Here is a 25,547-nt window from a genome sequence, read left to right on the forward strand (position 1 = left end):
TAAAATTACCACAAAACAAGTACTGCATTTCTGAAAGCATTTAGAAGAAGATCCAGAAGCGGTCACTACCATTTGGCTTTCAGGAAGAAGAGAGTTGCCCAGACTGCTACTAAAGCAACCAATGATCTAGAGATCCAATTGCTTGGGTTCAAAGCACTTACAACGGTGCAACCCTGAGAAAGTTATTATTTAGCCTTTCTGTGCTACATTTCCTCATTTATAAAATAAAGACAGTAACAGTATATATCTCAAAATGTTGTGTGGGAGTGGAAAGAGAAAGAAAAAGAAACAACTTGCCCTGCCCTAAGTCACAGAGCTAGAAGGCCAGACAGCCAGGATTTCAACAACTCTAACCCTTGAGGGTCATGTGCTTTATGAATAAGAATTTGCAAATTCTTATTTCATCAACCCCTCAAGTTTGGTATGCTAAAACAAGAAAATTATCACCCAGCAAATACCCTGTAAATATCTGAAATATTTGACTAATTGCTTCTACTTCACCACTATAATACATTTATTTATATAGACAGTAATGCTAGCCACGCACATGTAATTCAGATACTTTCGAAACTCAAAACCACCCTTATCAAGTAGGTGCTACTGTTACTCTCTTTTCTCAGATGAGGAAAGAGAAGCATAAAAAGGTGAAGTAACTTGCGCAGAGTCACAAAATTGAAAGTGAGGGATCTAAGATTTGAATCCAGAGAGTTTACAAGTCCATACTCTTTTCTTTAACCACTGAGATACTTCCTTTCCTGGACTTTGTATAAATTTAGAAATTAAAAGTGACGAATAAATTAAGAATGTTCAAAGAAAATTTTGATCAACAATACTTATATATCTATCAAATTCTAAGGATAAAACATTTTTTGAAAAAAAAATTACTGGTTTTAGGTTAGTCTTCCTCTTCTATAAAAAATGCCGACTTTCACAAGTGAATAAAAGTATCTCATAATCAGGGATACTATAATAAGTAAAAAAAATAACACTCTCTTTCCATAACAACTCCCCCTCTTTCTATGATCTCATAATGCCAAATTCTAATTACTGAATAAAATTAAAACTAATCACCAACCTCATTTGTGCTATTAAGGACAGCCAGAAAAAGATAATAAATATTAAGGGCTTAATTATACCCACACTAAGTAAAAATAGCAGCATGTTTAAAAACAACCAAGTTTTCACTAACAGGCAAAAGGAAAGCTTGACCTTTACTATGAAGTCTCTCCACTCTAATGCCATCAAATCTGTATTTCTAAAAGGACAATTCCATACATTCCCTTGCTCAAAAACATTTAAAGGCTTCTGGTTATCCACTGCATTACTGTACCCTGGCTGGTTTAGCTCAGTGGATTGAAAGTCGGCCTGCGAGCTAAGTGTCGCTGGTTCGATCTTCCAGTCAGGGCACATCAGAGAAGGAAAACTCTGACTCCAAAAAACCTCCGCTGCCTTGCGGCATACCTCTTCAGGGGAAAGGCTAAGGGAGTAAACCCCGACAGAAAATCCGGAGCCGGAGTCCCTAAGGCGGTTTGACGTTGTAGTCAATACCGGCAACTCCTGCGGCGCACCTGAAGCCAAGCTGTATTGACTCCGTCTTTCCCTTGGACCCTTCAGCTGCGAAGAGAGGGGGGGTCTGCTGCACGGGCAACAGCAGACCCTCCATATCACCCTGCCCAGGCTCTGTAGCTTCAGCTTCACTGGAGAGGACACTCCAGCGTCATCGCAAGATGTCGATTCAACACGGGAGGAGACAGATACCGTGTCACTCCCGAGTCGGACTGCACAGCCATTCTCGGTGGTGCAGATAGACTCTTAAGAAGCTACACCATCGTCTCTCGAGACGGACGGCTGCCGACGACGACTGTACACGTAAAACCCTCAGTCAGATAAATAAAGCCCTATACCATATGGCTCCAACTTAACTGTCTAAACTTAATCTCAACAACTCCTCGCAGGTCATCTATGCTAATTAAACGTGATTCTTCCTCACCAAACCCACGCTTCCCCTTCCTGCAGGCCTAAATGTTGAAATCCAGTAGCGCTAAAATGCACCATATTCAGCCTTACTAACTTTCTTTCGGAAACATGCTCGTCCTTATCTTATTCTTGTTAATCTTCTACCACATTTCCAGTTACTTAAGCTCAGAGAATTAAGTAGCTGATTCAAAGTCACAAAGCTAGTTAATGACAAAGTTAGAAAATTATAATTTAACTTTTTCACTATAATCAGATACACGTTAACACCCTCAGTAAAATGAACAGAATCACTAAACTACTTGTAATGACAGCATGAAATATGAGCACCATTCACAAAACAACATTGGCCAAATGATCTACTCTTCACGTGGCCCCTACTGCTAGATTCATTTCCTTACCATTTAGAGCCCTTTTACACCCTAACCCCCACAATCACCCCACTGTTGTCCATGTCCATGCATACTTTTAAGGATAAATTTCAAAATTAAAGTTCACTAGAGATTTCTTTTTGTTAAGTAAATCACTTTTTAAAAAGTAAATGTGGTATAGCAGTTTTTAATTTATTACTGTCAGTTAAATATACACACACACACACACACACACACACATATACTATCACAAGTCCACATATACTTTTTAAAATCCTCACAGGATGGGGGAAGGGAAAGAAAGAAACATCAGCAGGAGAAACATTGATCGTTTGCCTCCCATACGCACCCCAACTGGGGATCAAAGCCACAACCTTTTGTTGTACGGCAGTGGTTCTCGATCTTCCTAATGCCGCGACCCTTTAATACAGTTCCTCATGTTGCGGTGACCCCCAACCATAAAATTATTTTCGTTGCTACTTCACAACTGTAATTTTGCTACTGTTATGAATCCTAAAGTAAATATCTGATATGCAGGATGTATTTTCATTGTTACAAATTGAACATAATTAAAGCATAGTGATTAATCACAAAAACAATATGTAATTATATATGTGTTTTCCAATGGTCTTAGGTGACCCCTGTGAAAGGGTCGTTTGACCCCCAAAGGAGTTGCGACCCACAGGTTGAGAACCACTGTTGTACGGGATGATGTTCCAGCTAACTGAGCCATCTAGCCAGAACTGTCCACACACTCTTATAACTGAGTATTTTCCTTGACATATTCATTTCAAGAAAGACTTTTTATCAACCAAATGTGTAACTGGTCAGTAAAATCATATCTAATTTATAAAACTAGGAAAACAAGCTGCATTTTAAAACCATAGAGAACTGCTTCTAGCTATGAGTTATATATCAGACCAACCCTTCCAACATAAAACAACTATGAAACTGAGCAAAATACATGAAGCAACTGCCTTCAGACACTGGACAACAGGCAGTCCATGAAAGAGTGTAATTCCTGAGAAGAGGGAAGGAAGCACACCAGATGAGTGCCCTGGCTTTCTGCCTGAAGGCAGCACTTGCTGGTCTCCAGCATGAGGAAGAACCACCTGAGAATAGAACCCAAGCTGAGGAGGCTGCTGAGTATCTGGAATTTGTGGGGCAGGGTAATATACAAAGAAAAGCTGAAAAGGAAAGGAGCTCCAGAATCTGGATAGCGGTTACTTTCAATATTTGGCTTTTCCCTTTAAATACACAGCACAAGACTCAGCAAGGCCTAGCAGAGAAATCCATAATAAGAGTTGTGAGCTGAATGGATATCCTGCAGGTCAGACTGTGCTGGGAGACCTGACCTAAATTTTGAACAGCCAGGGTGGGGAAATCTTAATGAACACCCTAATATAAAAGTGAAATCCCAGAAAAGGAACACCTTAAGAGTGGGACTACTCTAACCCTAAAGTGAGGAATACTCTAGGTCAAGAGTCAACAAAATATGGCTCATGGGCCAAAGCTGTGCTGGAAGAGAACCCTATCCTTTCACTATGTATTATCTACAGCCACTGTTGCGTTATATGGACAAAGATGAGTAGTTAATACAGAAACTGCATAACCCACAAGCCTAAAATATTTACTATTCAACCCTTACAGAAAAAGTCAGCGGACTCCCACTTCTCAATCTACCCTAACATTAAAATCAAGACTTGAAAAGATCAAGACTTGCCAGCAAATTAACTGTCTGACGGAACAAAACTAACACCATACCCATGACAACCAGTATAAAATTTTTAAAAATTAACGCACGTGAAAAGCAAGAAAATAAAAGCATAAATAATTTAAAAGTTAATATAAACAAACCACAGATTCTGGATTAGTAAACATTAAAATGGAAATTAAAATAGCTATTGAAATATTCCTAAAAATGTACAGTAATAGACATAATGAATGAACAGAGAATCTTGGTAGAGAAATATGGACTAGGAAAAAAAAGAACCAAATGAGATACTATAACTGAAAATTACAATAAGTAAAAGAAGAACTCCCTAGATTGGTTTAAGAGCGGATTGGACAGTGCAAAAGAAAGGATGAATGAGCTTAAAGAAAAAACTACCCAAACTGAATCACAGCAGAGAGGAAAAGAGGGAACAGAGCCTCAGTGATCTGTAAGATAGTGAAGCATTTAAAGTATACGTAACTTAAGTCCCCTCAAAGGCCATAGTGACTGGCACAGGAAAAAAAAGGAATAAAAATATAATGGACTAAAATTTGCCCACTGTAATGGAAAATACCAACTTACAGATCCAAGAAGCAGAAAATACAAACCACAAAGAAATACATTGTAGAAATCAAATTGCTAAAAACCAAAGATAAAAAAAATCTTTAAAACAGGAAAAAGGCAAGGGGACAGTAATAAGAATGACCTGCCTTTTCACTGGAAATAATGTAATCTAAAAGATAACGGACATCTTTAAAATGATGAAAAAAATCGACAACCTAAAATTATATACCCTCAATCATTATTGTTCACTGATTCCCTACTTGCAAATTTATTGGCTAAATTGTTAATCCCAAAAGCAATACTCCCAGCAGCACATATGCACAGAACTGTAAAATATTCCAGTCACCCTACACATATTTCCCAGGTGAGGTCAAACAAGGAAACCCTACATCTCCTTGTTTCAGCTCTCAGACTGTAAACAAGTGTTCTTTTTCCAGCTTATTTAGTGCCCCGTTTTTTTACATTTTTGTGGCTTTTGTTAGTGATTTGGCTGTTTAAATTAGCTTCTAACCACAGTGCTGAAGTTCTGTCTAGTGTTCTTAACCACAAAAAGGTTGTGATGTACTTTACAAAGAAAATACACGTATTAGACTTTTTCAGACATGAGTTATGGTGCTGTTGGCCATGAGTTCAATGTTCATGAATCAACAATATATAGTAAATAATGTGTCTTTAGACAGAAACACACATAAAACAAAGTTATATATAGACTGGTTAACAAAAAATGCTATGACTAGAGGTTCCCAGGAGCCTAACCCTGTATTTCCCCTAGGGGCAATGATTCAGTATTTACTTACTAATTCAGTGTTTTCTGTGACTTTATAAAACATAACTTCCATAAATAGTAAGATTGACTGTATTCATCAAAAATATTCTTGAAAAATAATGACAAAATGATATTATCAGATAAACTATGAAAAGAAAAGCTGAAAGAAATTACCACCAAGAGACCTGCACTACAAGAAACTTTAAATAAAGCTCTTCAGACGGAAGGAAAATGACATCAGATAAAAAGCTGTGTCTTCATGAAGGAACGAATAATGGCAGAATGGTAAATATGTGAGTAGATACAAAATATTCTCATTTATTCATTTCTTTAAAGAATAACTGATTTTTGAAACTCGAACAATTACAATGTACAATAATATTTGTAGAAGTAAAGCATATGACGATAAAAGCACAAAGGACGGAAGAAATACATGGGAGCATAAAACAAACACCACGTGGGACGAAGAGAATGCAAAGACTTAAATGAACCATACTAATAATTACAATGAATGTAAATGGCCCCAATTAAAAGGCAGAGGTTTTCACACTAGATAAAAACCCTAGTATGTGCCATTTACAGGACACACACTTTAAATGTAAGAACACAAGTAAGTTAAAAGTAAAAGAATCCAAAAGGATGTATCATCCAAGCACTTACCCTACGAAATCTGGAGTAGCTATATTAATGTCGAGCAAAGTGATTCAAAGACAAGGTATATTACCTTGAGATTATCAGAAATAAAGAGGAGCATTTAGTAATGATAAAGGAGTAAATGGACATACTAAATGCATATATAACAACACTGAAGGTGTATGGGAAAGATATTAGGAAATACATGAAACAACTAAAGGGAGACAAACAAATCTATAATTCTCAATTAACTGATAGACTACACACCTATGCATATAATCAATAAGGATATAGATGATTTAGATAACACTATCAGTGAACTAAACTGACTTTTCTGAGTAATACAAACAACAACAGAATATACATTCTTCTCAAATATACATAAAATATTCACCAAGATAAACCATTCCCTGATCTATAAAACAAGTCTCAATAAACTTAAAAGACTGACATCAGTGTATGTTCTTTGACCACATGAATTAAAGTCAATAAGACAAAAATATCTAGAAAACCCCCAAATGTTTGGAAATTAAACTACACAATTTTAAATAACCCATGGACCACGAAATATATCACAGAGGAAATTAAAGTATATTTTAAATTAAATGATAATGGAACTGTGTGGGATACAGCTAAAACAAGCTTAAAGAGAAATTTATAGCTCTCAATGCCTTTAGAAGGATTAAATTCAAAAAACTTACGTCTTATCAAACTAGAAAAGAGCAAGTTAAACCCACCAATGTTAGAAAACAAGCAGAGAAAAAGAAACCAAAAATGAAGAAATCAATAGAATTGAGAATCCATAAAACTATCAAGAAAAAGAGATTTAAAAAAGTAATGGAAATAAAAGAGGGACTATCACTACAGATCTTAAAAACCGAAGAGAATATTATGGATAAGTTTATGCCAATAAATCAGACAACTTAGGTGAAAGACAAATTCTTTCAAAGGCATACATTTTCAGAACTTGCAGAGAAGAAATATAAAATCTGAATAGCCCTATATTACTTAAAGAATACTTGTAATTTAAAACCATCTCCATGAAAAAAATCCAAGCCCAGATGGCTTCATTAGTAAATTCTATAAAATCTAAGCATGCTTATACAAACTCTCAAAAAATAGAGGAAGAGGAAACACCTCCCCAAACGTTTTACAAACAAATATTAATACCAAAACCAGACAAGGATATTACAAGAAAATAAACTTATAGGAAAATACCCCTTACACATACATGTAAAATCTTTTACAATATATTAAAAAATTGAATCTAGCAATTCATCAAAAATATATTCATTATCAAAAGGATTCAATTCCAGGAATACAAGAGTGGTTCAACATTCAAAATCAAACAATGAAATTTAGCATATTAACAGCCTGAAAAAGAACAGTCATATAATTGTCTCAATAGCTAACAGAAGTATCTGTTAAAATTTAATACCTACTTCAAAAAAATTCTCAACAAACAGAGTAGAAGGAAACTTTCTCAACGTAGGGGTCTATACATATAGAAAAAAATATTTAATAATGAAAGACTAACCACATTTCTTCACAATGCAAAATAAAGCAAAGAATTTTTTACATATTTTACTGTACTTGTCTTATCATATTTATAGCATAAAGAGCAGAAGGGAAAAAGTAAAATGATCTTAACTTTCAAACAACAGCACTGTGTAGTTAGAAAATTCTATGGTTAAAAAAATCCTACCTAACCTTACTAGAGCAAATAAATGAATTTAGGAAGGATGCAGGATAGTTACAAGAACAGTACACAAAAATCACTGTATTTTCATTTACCAGCAACTAACAAATGAAGAATTAAATATTTTAACTATTATCATTTACAATAGCAACAAAACACGTAACTTAGAAATAAATTTAACAATAGAAATACAAAAGCTCTACACTGAAAACAGCAAAACACCGCTGAGAGAAATTAAAGAAGACCTAAGCATTTATAAATATAGATATATATAGATAGATAGATATACCATGTTTACGGATTGGGAAACTTTTTTGTCAGAAAATAGTGCTCAGGAACTAGTATGAATGATGCACGGTCATGGACAACAGGGTGAGGATTGACTGTGGGAGAAGAGGTGGGCAGGGTGAAGTGGGAACAATGGGGGATAAAGTGGGACAACTTTAACAGAAAAACAATAAATTTTTTTTAAAAATAGCTCTCTTTAAAAGTTGTGATTTTGCACATCTTGCAAACAGAGGGATGGGGCACTGACTGCCTTTGTTCCTGTCTTTTCAAGGATGTTCATACAGCAAACAACCTTGGAGACAGAGACAGTGTCTTCCTCCTGAGCAATAAGGCAGGCAAGCTTATTAGGTAGTAAAATATTCCATTTCTCTAAACCCAAGGCTGCTCTCCTGTAATATCACTCACACATGTGCAAGCGTCACCTGGCCCTCTCAGTGTTGTCCTACGGGAAATGGGGTTCGGGGAACCTGTGCAAGAAAATGCTGATATTCTGGGTATGATCACTGCTGTGAGTAATAAAGTCCCTTATCTCTTACCCAGGCATCTGTGTCTTCTGCCATTATCCATGAAGCTATGGCAGGTGAATTTGTTAGTTAGTTATAGGGTAAAATCTCAAGCCCTAAGGTGTCAGTTCTCCCCATATTAATCTCTAGACTCCATACCAATACCAATCAACTTTCCGGCAGGTATTCTGTAGAAATGAACAAGTTAGTCCTAAAATCTATACAGAAATACAAAGGGCTTAGAAAGAGCAAAATAATTTTGAAAAAATATATAAAACTTGGTGTACTCACACTACTTGATTTTAAGACTTTCTGTAAAGTTATAGCGATTAAGACAATCTGGCATTGGCATAAGGATAGACAAATAGATCAAAAGAACAAAATAGATACAGACATCCTTAACTCACAATGGTTCGACTTTACGGAAAGTAACATGCCTTCAGTAGAAACCATATTTGAAATTTTAAACTTTAATTGTTTCCTGAGCTAGCGATATGCAGTACAATTCTCTGGTGACACTGGCCAGTGGCAGCACCAGCAATGAGCCGCAGCTCCCAGTCAGGCATGCGGTCAGGAGGGTCAACAATGGATGCTCTCCAGTGTATTCACGGTTAGATGATGTTGCCCACCCAACTCTAAGTGTTCTCAGCATGTTTAAGGCAGGCTACATTAACCCTGCAGAGGTCATGGTCAAAAAAAATTACAATGTAGGTTGTGTGTATCTGAGAGATACATTCATTACTAGTATGTGCCGTAATGTGAAAAAAATTAAAAACACTGCAAATATGCATTTATTATAGTTATATAATACATGGTTTTATTTTCAATTACAATCTAGAAATTATTAAACAAAGAAATATAAAAACAAAATTTTTTCTTTTCAAATAACAGAAACATGGATATTGCTAATATATACCACCAAAAAAGGTCTAACATTAATTAATCAGAATCTTCAAAAGTTGGCTCTGCAAAACATTTGTAACAGTCATTGCAATCAATATTGCCTTCCTCAAGGTGGAATCTCTCACATACAGCTTACTACTGAATATCACACACCCATATAAAACAGGTATTATACCCAAACTGACAGCTTAAACGTTATGGCTCAACATTAGTCACATATAAAACGCAAAGCTAGTCATGACTTTTAACCTGTGCACCCAATATATGTAAAATATTTAAGAAAAGAGTTTATTTCTATATCTCAGATCAGCCTCAACCTCTGCAGGGGTAAGCTATGATGTTTGGTAGGTTAAGTGTATTAAATGCACTTTTTACAAATCATGGTTGGTGTGGCTCAGTGGATTGAGCACTGGCCTGTGAACCAAAAGGTCACAGTTCGATTCCCCTTCAGGGCACATGCCTGGGTTGTGGGCCAGGTCCCCTGGCTGGGGATGTGTGAGAGGCAACAGATCAATGCATCTCTCGCACATCGATGTTCTTCTCCCTCCTTTCCCCTTCTCTCTAAAAATAAATAAATAAAATCCTTTTTAAAATTTTTAAAAATCATATTTAATGAGCTACTTCTGTGTTCTTCTTCCCCACATCTCTTCCTCATTATCCCACTCTTCCACCCACTCCCACACTGAATGCTGAACACACTTAACATAAATGGACACGGTAAAATGCCAGAAAAAGTCAGTGCCAATTTTTAATGTGTCAAAATGCACTTTTGACTTAGGATATTTTCAATTTACCATGATTCTATGGGACATAACCACCATCGTTAGTTGAGGAGTATCATCTGTGTGCTTAAACAGACACACTTACATGGTCAATGATTTTCGTCAAAGGCACCAAAACAAATCAGTAGAGAAAAGACAAATTTCTTCCCAAAAATTTTGCTGGGACAGTGAATATCAATATGGAAAAAATACGTGAATCTGAATCTGTAACCTTCCCACAGACAAAAATTAATTCAAGATAGATCATAGATTTGAACATAAAAGCTAAAACTAAAGCTTCCAGAAGAAAACATAGACTATGTTTTCTCAACCTTGGAAAAGGTGAAGGTGTCTTAGTACACTTAAGCATAAAACCATAAAAGGAAAACTTGATAAATTAAGACTTCTTCAAAAGCAGAAAATTATACTCATCAAAAGAAACCATCAATAAAATTAACGAGTAAGCTACAGATTAGGAGAATCTTTCATAATGCACAGATCTGACCGAAGATACCTACAAATCAGTAAGAAAGTGACATATAACTCAATGTAAGAATGGGCAAATTACTTGCATACTTCACAAAAGAAAGTACACAAGTAGCCAATAGACATGTAAAAGCCCTCTAATTCATTAGTCATTAGGGATATCTGAATTAAAACCATGATAAGAAACAACTACATACCCACTAAAATTTAAACTGATAACATCAAATGTTGGTGAGAAGGTGAAGCCACGCTAAGTCTCACACATTGCTGGTACACATGGAATCACTCTGGAGCACAGTGTGGCAAATTCTTATAAAGAAACCTACCCCATGAACCAGCAATTCTACTCTTACTCAATTCTACTCTTTACCCAAGAGAAATAAAAACAAATGACCACAACAAAGGCCTATACAAGAATGTTCATAGCACTATATTGTTCATAATAGCCAAAAATTATAAATAATCCAAATACCCATTAACAATGAATGAATAATTAAACTGTGGTATATTCTTATTGTGGAATACTACTCAGCAGTAAAAAGAAACAAATTACTGATACCTGCACCATCATTGATAAATCTGAAAAAAATACTGAATGCAAAAACCAGACACAGAGTACATACTATATGATTCCATTCATATGATGCTCTATAATAGGCAAAACAATGATGAAAATAACCCGAACAGTAGTTGCTTGGGGTTGGGGGGAGGACAGAACAAGAACTGAATTAAATTGACTGCTAAGGGCCCAAGGGATCTTCTCTGGGATGATAAAAATGTTCTACAGTATTCCCTCACTTATCGCAGGTATTGCGTTCTAGACCCACCCCGCCCCCCCCCCCCACCGTGAAGTAGGAACCTTACAGTTATTCTACACTCCTAAACCTATGTAACTTTAACAACATACATATACAGTACCGCAAAATCCCGCAATATAGCAAAAAATCCGCGATAAATAATTAAATATAATATTTTTTAAATATTACAGTGAGGCTGCAATAAGTGAACCGTGATATAGAGAGGGACTACTATATATCTTGATAGGGGCATGGGTTAAATGAATATATGCATTTGTCAAAACACAGAATTTCCAAAACCTAAGATCTATGCATTTTATTGTAAGTTATATCTTAATGAAAACATTAAAATGAATATCATCTAAAAATAATAAAAACATTAAAATGAAAAAAGTATATGTGCATTCTTCAACAAATTTCAGAGACAGCAAAAGTAAGCAGGGGAGAACCAATTCATTGTAATGTGCGGACCTTATCTGAATTATGATTTATTTTTTTAAAACTTTTTTTTTTTTTTAAAAGACCAGTTATGACAGCCACTACGTAATAGGAAATATAAACACTGGCTGGGCATTTGATGACATTAATTATTGTTAAATATGTTGGGAAAGTATCTATCTGATCAAGAGTACATATGGCAGTTTGGAAAAGAGTACTTACAGTTTGAGAGATACACAATGAAATATTTGAAGTTGTGGGATTGGCAAGATTGGCCACGGATTGATATTGCTGGGGCTCAGTGATGGCTAAATGAGGTTTCATTCACTATTCTGTCTTCATGTTTGAAATTTTCCAAAACAAAAAGTAAAAATAATTTTTTAAATCCCTCCAAGAAAGAGATAAGGCAATGTAAGCATACTAAAATTCTATTACACTGAAGCCATTTTAACCATACTTCTACCCACCATTTTTCTAGCAGCCATTATAATACATGTTTGATTTTATCAATGCCAAACTTAACTACAGCTCCTGCAACATGTTCCATTAACAAAATTTTAGTAAGAGGGATTACAGAAAGCTTGGTGGGATGCAGTGGGTAAATGAGAAAGTATGTTGGTAGGTGGCAGTTTTCCTGTCTTGTTCAGAAGTGGTATCTTAGACCTAATCCTTAAAGATCTATGTATAGTAGCATAGATGATCTATAAAATATAACATAATGAAATACTTGATCTTCTGATGCTCATAATTCATCTTATGCAAGCACAAGCACTTAACAAAGGTTTTTATCAAGTTAATTGTATAAAGATTAATTTTATACAAAATAAAATATAACTTGGTACAATAATAAAACTTAGTGTAATTTTAATAATGATGTTGATTAGTTGACTCTGAGAAGTTCTAAAGGCTAATTATAAAAGGGATTTATAGGATAGGTTTAAGCATGTTTAATAACCTCCTTAGAACAAAGAATAAAGTTTTTGAAAAGTAAATTTCCTTCTTTTCTGGATCAATGACTCCAGTACCTTAAATTTTTTTTCATGTTTTAGGTCAGCTTCACTGAAGGCTGTCAGAACACAAGAGATAAATAAATTTAATAATGGCACCTTCCAATTAGTCAAGTTTACAAAGTTGATCTGTAAAGTTAGGGAGTAAAAATGTGCAGGCAGACCTGGAACTCACGTAAGGCTTTTTTCCCTTTTCACAAAGGCTGTTGACAAGTTGGTAAATATATGATTGTTCTTACAGTAGAACCACATGACTCCTCTGATTTTAAGGCAACAGAAAATTCTTTATAACTAGGGGCTTGTTTTACCCTTAATCTGTTACATGTACCTCTCGTCAGTACCAAACCTGCTCATCTTTTGTCCCCATACACAGCCCTAAGCCTGATATTAAAATACAAATAAGAACAATTAACAACTATGTTAACTTTTTCTTAACTAACATTGAACTTCCAAGGGACCAGACAACTACCAAATCTGTATGAATAAAATTTTATAAGCCTTCCTTAGCTATGATAACAATTCCATCAATGAGAAGAACAAGCCATTAAAGAAATGCTTTTTATAAAACTAGAGGTCCACCTAAGTAAAGGATTCAGAGAGGGCTAAAAAGTTAATCCAGTATTTAGCAACTACAGTCCCTACGACAGTGCTATAAAGAATGTCACTTCCCGTCTTACAATAAAAATATTTTAGAAAATAAAAAGCAGGAAGACTTATCTTTAACAGTCCATAATCAATTAAAAGAGGTGTGTAAAAAACCAGTATTTCAAGTGTTACTTAATATTTATGTTTTAAAGCCTACATTTCACATAATTATAAATTTTTTAAAGTACATGTTATTAAAAAGTATGTATTGGTAGAAAAAATATAATATCAATACTAAAATATATAAATTCTTCCTTAATTTAATCCATAGATGTAATGTAACCCACTATACTTCTGAAGAGACTAGAGAAATTTTAAGGATCGGACAGAAAATTATACATGCACAGGGCAAGAAAAATAAATGTGGAAAAATCCTATCAGCTAGTATTTTATTTAAAAGTTATAGCCTAGACTTCCGGCCAAGATGGAGGCTTAGACGGACACGCTAGGTCTCCCTCTACAACTATAGAGGAATACAACTACTTCAAAACAAAGGATAACTAGAAATTCCAGAAAATAAAACTACACGGAAGTCCAACATATGAAGTTATAAACCAGCGGTGCCATTTGGGCAGGTAAGAGTTAAAGAGGGCAGTGCTGTTTGCGGTCGCACCCGGAGCGGCAGGCGGCGAGAAATCCGGGCTGCGGTGCGCGACCCCGGCGGGGAGTCCCGGCGGCCAAGCCCCTGGCAGTGCGCGACTCCGGAGCTGGGGAGAGCGGCCGCCGCATCGCCTTGAACAGTGAGGCCCAGGGGGGCGGGAGGACGGATCCCGGTCTCCTAGCTGAATAACTGTGTGAATCCATCTTGGACCCCCGCCCCCAAAGAAAGCACCACAGGGCTGCGAAATAGGTCGCGGACAGGCAGGCACCGGCCGGTCGCTGATTTGTGACGCGTACACAGGCACTGCCCCCGACAGCCAGCCCAAGAAAACAAAACGCATCTGTCAAAATGAGGCAGGCAACTTTAGAAATACCGGTAACACAACTCACCAGGCAGCAGATAGAGAACCTGACAGATGAACAGATAAGAAACCTGTCAGAGGCTCAGTTCTGGGCCATTGTTATCAGGTGGCTTACAGAATTCACAAAAGAGCAGGAAAAAGATATGAAAGAAGCGAAAAACTTTCATAACGAAAGGAACAAAACCGCATACGAGACAGAAAGAAAGGAAATAAAATCCAGAGTTCATTTCAACAAACTGGAATATGGAGAAGGAACAAGCAGTCAACCAATGCAGCGAGAGGAAATGGCAAGCAACAATGAAAGGATCAGAAACCTCTGGGACAGCTATAAAAGGCCCAACATAAGAATCATTGGTTTGCCAGAGAATGAGGAAGATGAACTAGAACTTGAAAAATTGAGTGAAAATATAATAAAGGAGAACTTCCCAGACTTGGGGAAGGGAATAGACCTGCAGGTCCAGGAAGCAAGGAGAGTTCCCAAGAGACTGGACCCAGGGAGAACCACTCCAAGACACATTATAATCAAAATGTCAAAAATTAAAGATAAAGAGAGAATCTTAAAAGCAGCAAGAGAGAAGAAAAGAATTATGTACAAAGGGGTCCCAATTAGACTATCAGCTGACTTCTCAAGGGAAACCCTACAGGCAAGAAGAGACTGGCAAGAAATATTCAAAGTAATGAAAATCCAAAACCTACAACCACGAATACTCTATCCAGCGAAATTGACATTCAGAATAGAAGGACAGAGAAAGTGTTTCCAGGACAAAATAAAACTGAAAGAGTTCATTAGATCCAAACCACTGTTATATGAGATGTTAAAGGGACTGGTTTAAAAAAAAAACAGAAGCTAGGGAGATGAAACAAAGGCAAACTAAATAGGCAACGAGAGTGGAAGAGGAACTGTGGGTACGGGAAGCATATTGGGGGGAGGTCAACAGGGAGGGGGAATGGGGAAAGGGAGGGAGATGATATAGGAACTGGGGATCAAGGTAGGAGGGAATGGAATAGACAGAGAGAGGTTGGGAGGAACTGTATGCACAACTAATGGACATAATCTAAAAGGGGGGGACAACTGGAGGGAGGGGGGCCACCGGGTGGAGGGGAGCAGAGGGAAGGGAAATTGGCACAAATGTAATAATTTAATCAATAAAACACATTAAATCTGAAAAAAAAAAAAAAAAAAAAAGTTATAGCCTATATATGGTTATAGGAACTAGGCTTATTAGGGGAATCACCTCATAAGTTATATAAATGTCAAACCATTATACTGTACATCTGAAACTAATACCGAATGTCAACTGTAATTGAAATTTTTTAAAGATTAAAAGTTATAGCAATTAAAATAAACGGAACAGAAAATATTTCACCCATACAACAAGTATATAACAAAAGTGGCATCTCAAAATATATAGTAAAGAAAACAGTGCTGAAGAAAATGGAAAATCATATTCAAAAGTAAAATTATATCACTACTTCACTCTCTAGAACAACAAAACCCTACAGAAGAATTAGATGTCAAAATGAAATCATAAAAATACCAGGAGAAAACATGGCAAATATTTTTATAAGATATATGTATGACAAGGACTAATTTCCTTACAATAGAGCAAGCGCTCCTACATCTATAAGAACAGCAAAGAAGAAGGAGGAGAGGGAGGGAGAGGAAGGAAGAGGGAGGAAGAAGAAAAAAGAAGGAAGAAGAAAGAAGGATGAAAAAGTAAGAAGAAAGAAGAAGAAAGAAGGAAAAAGAAAGAAGAGGGGGAGGGGGAGGGGAAGTACTAGTAGTTGTCAAAGCTGTGATCAGAAAAATGCACTGGCACATAAAAAAATATGGCACCTAAGACAATTACAAAAATACTGGGACGCTGGTTCAATTCCCAGTCAGGGCACATCACTAGGTTGCACGTCAGGTCCCCCGTTAGGGGCGTGAGTGAGAGGCAACCACACAGTGATGTTTCTCTCGCTCTCTTTCTTCTTTCTCCTTTCCCCTCTCTCTAAAAAATAAAATAAAAAAAATTAAAAAAAAAAGTCAGATATCAATATTTAAAAAGAAAAATACGGGGAAATATTAGTTTAAAAACAATTTGTTAAACCATTTACTAGTTTATCAATCTACTGTATTGGCAAAGCAAAAGGGAAAAGGTACTTTAACATATCGGGGGAAACACAGGTTTTAACAACTCTTTATGGTATAATTTGGCATTATCTGTCAACATTTTAAATTCACATACCCTTTGAATCAGTAATTCTACTTGGATGAATTTATGTTACAACACATAGAGAACAGCATGTATTCCCAAGGAAGTTTATATAAGGGTGTTCACGGCAACATTCTTTATAACAGAAAAAGCTGAGAAACAACTAATTAATCAATAAAAGATTAAGTAAAATATTCATATACCTTGTATATGTAAATATATATATGCTTTAATTCAGAAGACTTAGGGAAAATACTGTAGTAATTCTGGGACTAAACAGAATATGAAGATCTACATTCATCTACAATTTGTTATTCATTCAAAAAATAACTGAGTCCCTATACCACATCTGTGTTCAGCAGTATGGATATAAAGTCATATAGTCCTTTTCCTCGAGGAAAAAAGGTAATATAGACCCTTTACTCAAGGAGCAAACAGCCTGGTAAAGACTACAGATGAGTAAACATACCATTACCATATATATGATATGACTTATATGATGAGGTAAGAACATAATGTTATAGGAACACATGAGGAATGCAACTTAAAAATTAATAATCACCCTGCCAAGAAACCAAAACACAGCAGCTTAAATGCGATATGATTGCCCTGACTGGTGTGGCTCAGTGGATTGAGTGCTGACCTGCAAAACAAAAGGTCACAGGTTCAATGCCCAGTTAGGGCACATGCCTAGGTTGCAGGCCAAATTCCCCAGTGGGGTTGTGCAAGAGGCAACCAATAGATCTCTCACACATGCACATTGATGTTTCTCTCCCTCTCTTTCTCCCTCCCTCTCGTCCCCTTGTTCTAAAAAAAGTAAAATCTTAAAAAAAAAACTATATATTTTTTAAAAATGTGACACTATCAATTGTTCCTTTATAGTTTAAAAGAATGAGTTGCGTCTCACCATCTTACATGCCATGCCTATGTCCACAAAAGTCACATTCACCCATTTAAACACTGCAGATGAACTACAATTCTGCCTTTATAGTCCGCATCCCTGGTGCTATCACCTTCAGGGGGACCTTCTAGGGTCCTGTTTAGAAACAAGAACAAAAAGTCTCAAAGAATGCACTGTAACAATAATGTATCTGCAACACTTAGTTCCACTTAAACAGAGGTTACAAAGAATCAAGAAATACATCCATTTGGTTGGTACTTGTAAAATACCTTTGAAATGTGTCATTTAAATTGAGGCCTTGCATCTGTACGGTTTCAGATAAATTGCTTTTAGGTATATTATGAATAACTAAACATAAAACAGAGCTAATTTTTGGACAATAGATAATATGCCCTTTTTAGAAATGTTTTCTGTAATATAGGAAACCTTTCAGGTTTATAAGGATATAGTATAAAATACTATGTCTCCTAAATACTATTCCACATAATTATATATTTATCAAAGATTCTGCATATATTCATGATATCATTTTAAAAGGGATTTGAGGGAGCTTGCTAGTTACTAAAAAGTATATAAATCTGACACTGTGCTTCCTAGGAACCAATCTGAAATATACACAATAATTCATCTTATCCAAAAGGGTATACCACTTGTTTGTTCCTCGTTAGAAAATAAGAAATGGCTTAACAAAAGAAACTACAGTAGTCCCTCTCTATATCCTGGTTCACTTATCGCAGCCTCGCTGTATCGCAGGATTTTTAGAAATATTATATTTAATAATTTATTGCGGATTTTTCACTATATCGTGGGATTTTGTGGTACTGTATACGTATGTTGTTAAAAGTTACATAGGTTTAAGAGTATAGAATAAATGTAAGGTTCCTACTTCGTGGGGGGTGGGTGTGTGTGTGTGTGTGTCTAGAACGTAATACCCGTGATAAGTGAGGGAATACTGTATTCAGAGTCTCTCAATTCATCAGCTCTATTCCTTGTTATCATTTGTTAGATAAAAACAAAAGGAAGATGAGGAATAGGGCATGACATCTCTTTGTTTAGAGGCATCTCACACTTAAGATTTAAACTATATCACTCAAAATCTTTTAACATTTCTAATATGTGCTCCTATACCAATATACACAATCATATAATGATTTTATAAAGATTAATAATTTTTAATCTCTAAAACATAATAACCCTATACTTATAGCAATATCCAATTCTACACAAATTTCCACAGCAATTAACAACTTTGGACAGTCTCTGAAATTGATTTAATAAGCACCAACATTCCTTTCTTTGCATTTACATTTCTGGCCTCAAAGTCCTCTCAATTCTTCTTTCATAAAGCCTCTTTGTAACCTAACTATAAAAACACAAATTCACAACCAAAGAAATCATGCTTCCTTTCTATTCCATTTTCACTGAACTAGTAATGAACTAGTTATGAACTAGTTCAGGCTCTACTCACCTATCTCAGAACTACTGTAAAGGCTTTCTAAATAGTTCCCCTGTTTTTTTTTTCAAACCTATCTAGAATGTGGTCACTAATTCCTTTTTTTAACAGTTCTCATGATGCCATCCATGCTCAGTCGAATAATCTTCAACAGCTTCCCAATGCCTAAAGCAGTAAATCAGGAGAGGGTTGAAAAATAATATAATAACTATATTTTGGAAACACCAATAAAAATTTTCGGTTTCCTAATATAAACTACCAAAAGCAAGAGCAACTGCAGACGGCATAGCATAAATAAAAGCAAGATGAAAAAACTCTAATTCCATAATTGGACATTCAATACCCTTCAGAATCCAGATCCACCACACATTTTAATCTTCATTAGTATTGAATGAAGGTAAAGACAACTAAGCTCTATACATATACAGTTCGATGCAATTCTTAATGATAATGTTTGCATTTCTCTCAGTCTAATTTCTATCCAGTTTCCCTTGTATATCCTCAAAGCCTAGGGTAACCAACTACCTTAACAACTTGAAGCCAATTGTTCTCACCATGAAAAATGGTCACCAAGTGAGAGGCTTAGGTCTCACTTCATTTACCGCATTACAATGGGGATGCTCTGAGCACAACAGCAAAGAGCAAATTACGACTTGCCAAGAAATGGAAATCAGAGTTTGCTCAAAAACAGTGTGAAGGACAACGTTAAATACACAAGTGTCCCGGATCAACCCTCTTCCAGTCAAGCCGGTTTGTTTCTAACCAAGCTCCAGACATTAGACATTCCTCACCTTGTATTGACTCTCTCACATCAGTCCTCTCAGTTCTGCTAAATGTTCAAAACTTTATCAGTTATTTAAGGACCATATTTCTAAAGTAAATAATTTTTTAAGCCAATCTTTTTACCATGGGCTGTTAACATATCTAAGTGAAGCCCACCTCTCCACCCTCACATCGCTCTCCTTTCTAGTTTTTCTAAATAGTGTTTCTAACTAGATTCTCAAATAAAGCTCATTCCTGCTTCAAGGCTTTGGCCTCCTAAGAGTTGCTTGGAGATTTTTAATTGCAGCTCAAATCTTACCTCCTCAGGAAGGCCTTACAAAGGACCCCACACATCCCAATCATTTTCCATGTCATCATCCTGTTTATGTTTTCCTCATAACACCACTATTCTGAGTTCTTCATGTAAGTATTGTGTTGGCCAAAAAAGTTCATTTTTTTTTTTTGTAAAATGGCTCTATAGCACTTAGTTGTCTTTACCTTCATTCAAAACAATTTTGTATGGCTGTATTGTGACAGCTGTCATATCAGTGTACATTAAAAAAACAACTTATCAGAATTTGTCAATTTTTATGTAGCCATTTTAATATTAAAGATGGAAGAAAATAAGTAAAATTTTCAGCACATTATGCTTTATTATTTCAAGAAAAGTGAAAACACAAAAGACTTATGCAATGTATGGAGGAGGTGTTGTGCCTGATCAAACGAGTCAAAAGGGGGTTGCGAAGTTTTGTGCTGAAAGATTTTGAGCTGGATGATGCTCCACAGTTGGGTAGACTAACTTAAGTTGACAGCAATCAAATCGAAACACTGAGGACAATTAATGTTATACTACTCAGGAGATAGCTGACATACTCAAAATATCCAAATCAATAGTTATTGGGGAGCCCTGACCATATGGCTCAGTTGGTTGGGTGTTGTCCACAAACTGAGAGGTCGCTTGTTCGATTTCCAGTCAGGGCACATGCCTGGGCTATAGGCCCAGTCCCCAGCTGGAGTTGACAGAGGCCACCAACTGGTGTTTCTCTCACACATCCATGTTCCTCTCCCTTTTTCCCTCTCTCTAAAAATAAATAAATAGTTATTGTTGAAAATAAAAGATGTCTTTTATGGAAAAAACCATACAGATTTTTTGGCCAACCCAATAAGTTATACCACCCCCGTGGGGAGCACATGTACCTTGCTTATTGCTATACCCTCATAACCCAACAATGCCTATCTCTTGGTAGGTAAACAATAATCAGTTGAATGAACAATTAAAAGAAATCTAGACTTACTGAAATTGTTTACCTATTCATGACCATAATCAAAGGAATTGAAGTTTCCAAATAGGTAATCAATACAGAAATAGGGAACTACACAGAGTTCCTGAGAAGGCAATATTTTCTCCTTTGTCTTCCACACTTCTATTCCAAGAGTCAAAAGTCTGAGAGAAGGCGACTGTCATCTCTTGAATCTCTAATGTTCAAAGAAAGAACTCTTCCCTTTGTTCCCATGCCAGAATACAAGATGACAAATTAGTATGCTTTTGCTAATCATTAAATTTCCTTTCTGCAAATTTCTTATTACATTTTTCTACCTCAATTAGTTTCTTTCAAATGTGTTTTTGATTCAGAGAAAAAGGAAGAGTGAGATATTCCTCATTTTCTAGTGTATTTACTGTAGTGAATAGTGTTTTCAGTCATGATTTGGGGGAATGTCAATATTAAAACATTATTCAAAAACACCACAATTGTATTATTTTCCCATTGTTAAGCAAGAGTGAATGAAATAAAAAAAATTATGATCTCAGACCGATTTGCTAGAAAACGAACCATTTCTAAAATTCTACAAGGCTGCAAATCACTACCTGATTCTTAACCTTTTATACATAAACGGTCCTTCTGCTCGTGGGGCACTTTCTGTCCCAAAAGTAAGAAGCTATTTGTTAATAAGTTAATAATTTGCCTAATAAGTTGAACTCTTAATTTTTTATCTTCTAAAATAATTTCCAAAGATGTTCTTAAAAATAAAATAATGTACCATCAGGTACTAGTGAATGAAAAGATTTGTAAACTACTTACAGACTATGCAGATTTGTCTCTGTCGATCTCCAACTTAACTTTCAAAATACAGTTCAAACAAGATTTGAAAACCTGTCTCAAAATAGTTCATTAAGTCTCATGGTAAATCTACCACAAGTTTAGTTGGCCTATTCCCGGAATGGAATCCACAGGTTTCCCTTCTTTAAGGATATCAATCATTCTGCCTCAATTATGACGCTTTAATAGGCTAAACCTGTCTACACTAACAGTAATTATTCTTACGCTGCAGCTGAGACCCTGGCCAAACTGCGCCCCCTCGGAACGCAGTGCCCAGACCCCCACTTCCCCGGCTCTGTTCAGCTGGTGCGGAGTCGCCACCGCACTGCATGGACAAACTGGGCGGTGGCAGCACTTCGCCGGAACTCTCTGCTTCCCAGTTCTCCACGCGCCACGCCGCTGGGGGCGCTCTCCCTTCACTGCCATTGGGTCCATGTGGACGTTTTCCAATGGGCCAACAGCTCTCCACCAGCGCCAGAGAAGTGATGAAACGCTCGGGAGCCACCCAGGCCAGGGAGGGGACGAGGATGGGGGCGAAGGCTAACTGCAGGCAAGCAGACTAGCAGCGAAACTGTGCCTTTTCCCTAGGAGCAACCCAGACGGGTACACAAAAGATTAAGGCGCCAAGGCCTTTTCATCTGCACCCCAGAACCAAGTCAACCCAATGAATCCACAACCCGAGTTCCTCGATACACACCCAGCTCCCACCAGGGGTGCATGGGTGCCTCACTTCCGGGACGCAGTGGAATGGGGACCGGAGGAAAGAACCTGGGAGCGGGCGGGGCGCACGTGTTCCCCGATACCCCGACAGACAATAAAAAACAACCCGGGCTTCCTCCGCCGCCCCACCCAGCTCCCCACTGTTCCCAACTACTACAGTGGAGGAGGACGCCTTCGCCCCGAGGTCTGCAGACAAAGCCCCCCGGGGGCAGGGAGGGCGGCTTCGCCGGAGCCACGGGGTCTGCACACAAAAGAGGGAGGGGCGCGAAGCCGGAGGGATAGGCACTCACCCACTGAGCCTGAGGAGCCTCTGCGCTTGGGCGCAGCAGGGGTGGAGGGGGGCGCGGCGGGGGCCGGGGCGGGCGTGGTCCACGCGGGCTCCGTTTGGGGGCTCACGTTGGCTGGGGGAGGAGGAGGAGGCCGGGCCGGCGGCTCGTCGTCCTCGAGGAGCTTGGAGGACGAGACTGCGGCACCAGAGGGTACGGATGGCGCGGACAACGCGGGGCTCGGGTCCCAGGGCGACTGCCTCTCTGGGGCGGCAGGGGGCGCGGCCGGTAGGGGCCCCCGGGGCGCCGGGGGCACGAAGTCATTGCCGAAGTCCAGCAGGGGCGCGGCGGGAGCGGTGGGCACTGGGGCCGCCGACAGCCCGGCGGCGGGCTTCCTCTCCAGCACCTCTAGCTCCTCCAGGTCCTCTTCCTCTTCTTCTTCCTCCTCCTCCTCTTCCTCCTCGTCCTCGGGCTCCCTCACGAACTGGTACTTGAACGTGGGCTGAGGCCGGGGCGGGTTGTCCGAGGACGAGGATACCAGAGACGACTGGTCCATGTCTTCCATAGCTGGCAGGTCGGAGATGATGCTGCAGCTGCTGCCGCCGCCGGAGACGCGTCTTCTCAGAGCCGCGGGCAGTTGTGGGGGTTGGCGAGGTCTGAAAGGGTCAGGGCTGAACGAGCCGAGGGACCTGCAGAGGCGACGGCTGCTGAAACAATGAGCCTTCTGGTCCTGCCTCCGCACCCGTCATGCGCCACCCGCCCCGTCCCCAGTTGCTGTCGCTGCCGCCGCCGCCCAAACCAGCGAAGGAGAGAGGCCAGCAGCTTCTCCGCCCCCTTTGGCGTGATTCGGCCCCAGCCAACCCCCCCAGCAGGCAAGGGCTGGCGCGGGACGGAGGGAGCCAATTGGCTACGGGATGGAGACAAAGGACAACCAACCGACCCAATGGAAAGGAAAAGATAGGAAAGTGGGTGGGTCTCGTTGCGCTTCCTCTCTTTTACTGGATGGGTTGGGTCCGGTGGGCGTGGTTTGGAATTGGCAACCCCACCCTCCACCTTGGGTAGTTAAGGATAAGGGCTGGGGTCTGGGCCTTCCGCACAGCCGGAGGTCCGATTGTAGCTAGGCTACCGCGAAAGCGAGCCAGCTGCCTGCCCTCAGGGGCAGCAGAGGTCCCTGGCGAGGCCCCAGAAGGGCGTTGTTATCCTGAGGCCTAGGAGTGGAAACTTTCCTCCCAGGAAAGGAAAAACGCAGAGTGGACAGAGGTACTAACAGGACTATAAAGTAGGCCCTAAGGATTGAAATATACATAACATTTTTAAAGGTTTTGAAATAAAAGGTTATGTTTATATTTTTTCGAACAAATCCCCAAACCATCTCATCACTACTACCATCATCACCTCAAATAAAAAATAAAAAATATTTTTTGACGAGTTTAAAGTCACTCCCAGTCTAAATTGCACGCCCTGGATGAGGTAGGCGAAGCTGAACTGGGCTGGACCATCTTGGGGAGGGACGGACCATTTGAAAATCTGCTCCTCTCCTTCCAGAAGAGTTTTCAGATCCACAGGATGCTGGACTCTCACAAGGTAGAAGGATGAGTCACCCAAAGAGAGAGGGAGGGAGGAGAGAAAAGTGGAAACACAACGATGCCTTGGAAGGCAAATTTGATTCATATTACAGTTCAGTCACTTTAGGCTCATGAGTCAATTTTCAGATGATTCAGGCTTTCTGGGAGTCAGGCAGCCCAGTATTTCTTTGAGATGCCAGAATGAGCATGATTCCCATTCCACTTTTTCCAAAACTGGAGAGTCTAAAGATAGTGGTTACAGAATATACAAGTATGGACACCCGAGGTTTAGAAAGCCCTTCTATCTTTCTGATACGCCTTCCAAAAATCTCTACTGCAGGCCTAATCTGGAGGCCCTGGAGAGAGGAGAGTCACCTGCTTTCAAGTTGCTCACAGTCTAGGCCTGCACTGTCCGATACCTTAGTCACTGGCTACTTGTGGCTATTGAACACTTGAAATGTGACTAGTCTGAAATGAGATGTGCTGTAAGTTTCAAATGCACATTAGAGTTAGAGTTAGTACCAAAAAAATTTAACTATCTTACTGTTTATAGTGGTTACATATTGAAATTGATAATATTTTGGATACATTGGGATAAGTATATTATTAAACTAATTTCACATATCTTTTTACATTTTTAATGCAACTTCTAGAAAATTTTAAATACATATATAACTCATAATATATTTCTGTTGGACAGTGCTAGTCTAAATTAATGATTAAGAAACTTGGATTGCCATGGGGAATCACTGGTTATTTAAGCAAATTCTTAGCTCCAACTAATTAATATTACCCTACACTTAATTAGAGTTTTAAAAAGGAGAGGCAGGGGTTGAGGGAGGGAAGAGAGATGAACAGGGCAGTGAAACTATCTTGTATGATACTGTGATGGAGGATACATGACATTATGCATTTGGCAAAACTCATGGAACTGTACAGCACAAGGAATGAACCCTAATATAAACTGGACTTTAGCAAATACTATGTCAATTTGGTTCACAGGTGGTAACAAATGTATTACACCACTGGAAGATATTAGTAATAGGGGTAACTGGACAGGGCGTTGGCATGG

At 38.3% G+C, this 25,547-nt stretch overlaps 1 protein-coding gene across 3 annotated transcripts in view; it reads right to left on the minus strand.

Annotated features, from left to right (window-relative positions):
- The window catches only part of RTN4 (reticulon 4), a 78,185-nt gene extending 54,494 nt beyond the window's left edge, over positions 1-23,691 (minus strand). Inside the window, exon 1 of one of the 3 annotated variants that reach the window (XM_090281298.1) lies at positions 22,935-23,691. In XM_090281298.1, the coding sequence (XP_090137424.1) occupies positions 22,935-23,475 (541 nt within the window). In that variant the 5' untranslated portion in view covers positions 23,476-23,691. The remainder of the gene's footprint in view (positions 1-22,934) is intronic. The other 2 variants (XM_090281299.1, XM_090281300.1) reach the window with 2 other exon arrangements.
- Positions 23,692-25,547: the final 1,856 nt, after the last annotated feature.

The sequence above is a fragment of the Furipterus horrens genome, unplaced genomic scaffold (assembly GCF_987537825.1).
Source record: "Furipterus horrens unplaced genomic scaffold, mFurHor1.1.pri manual_scaffold_6, whole genome shotgun sequence".
In the NCBI taxonomy this organism is placed as follows: Eukaryota; Metazoa; Chordata; class Mammalia; order Chiroptera; family Furipteridae; genus Furipterus; species Furipterus horrens.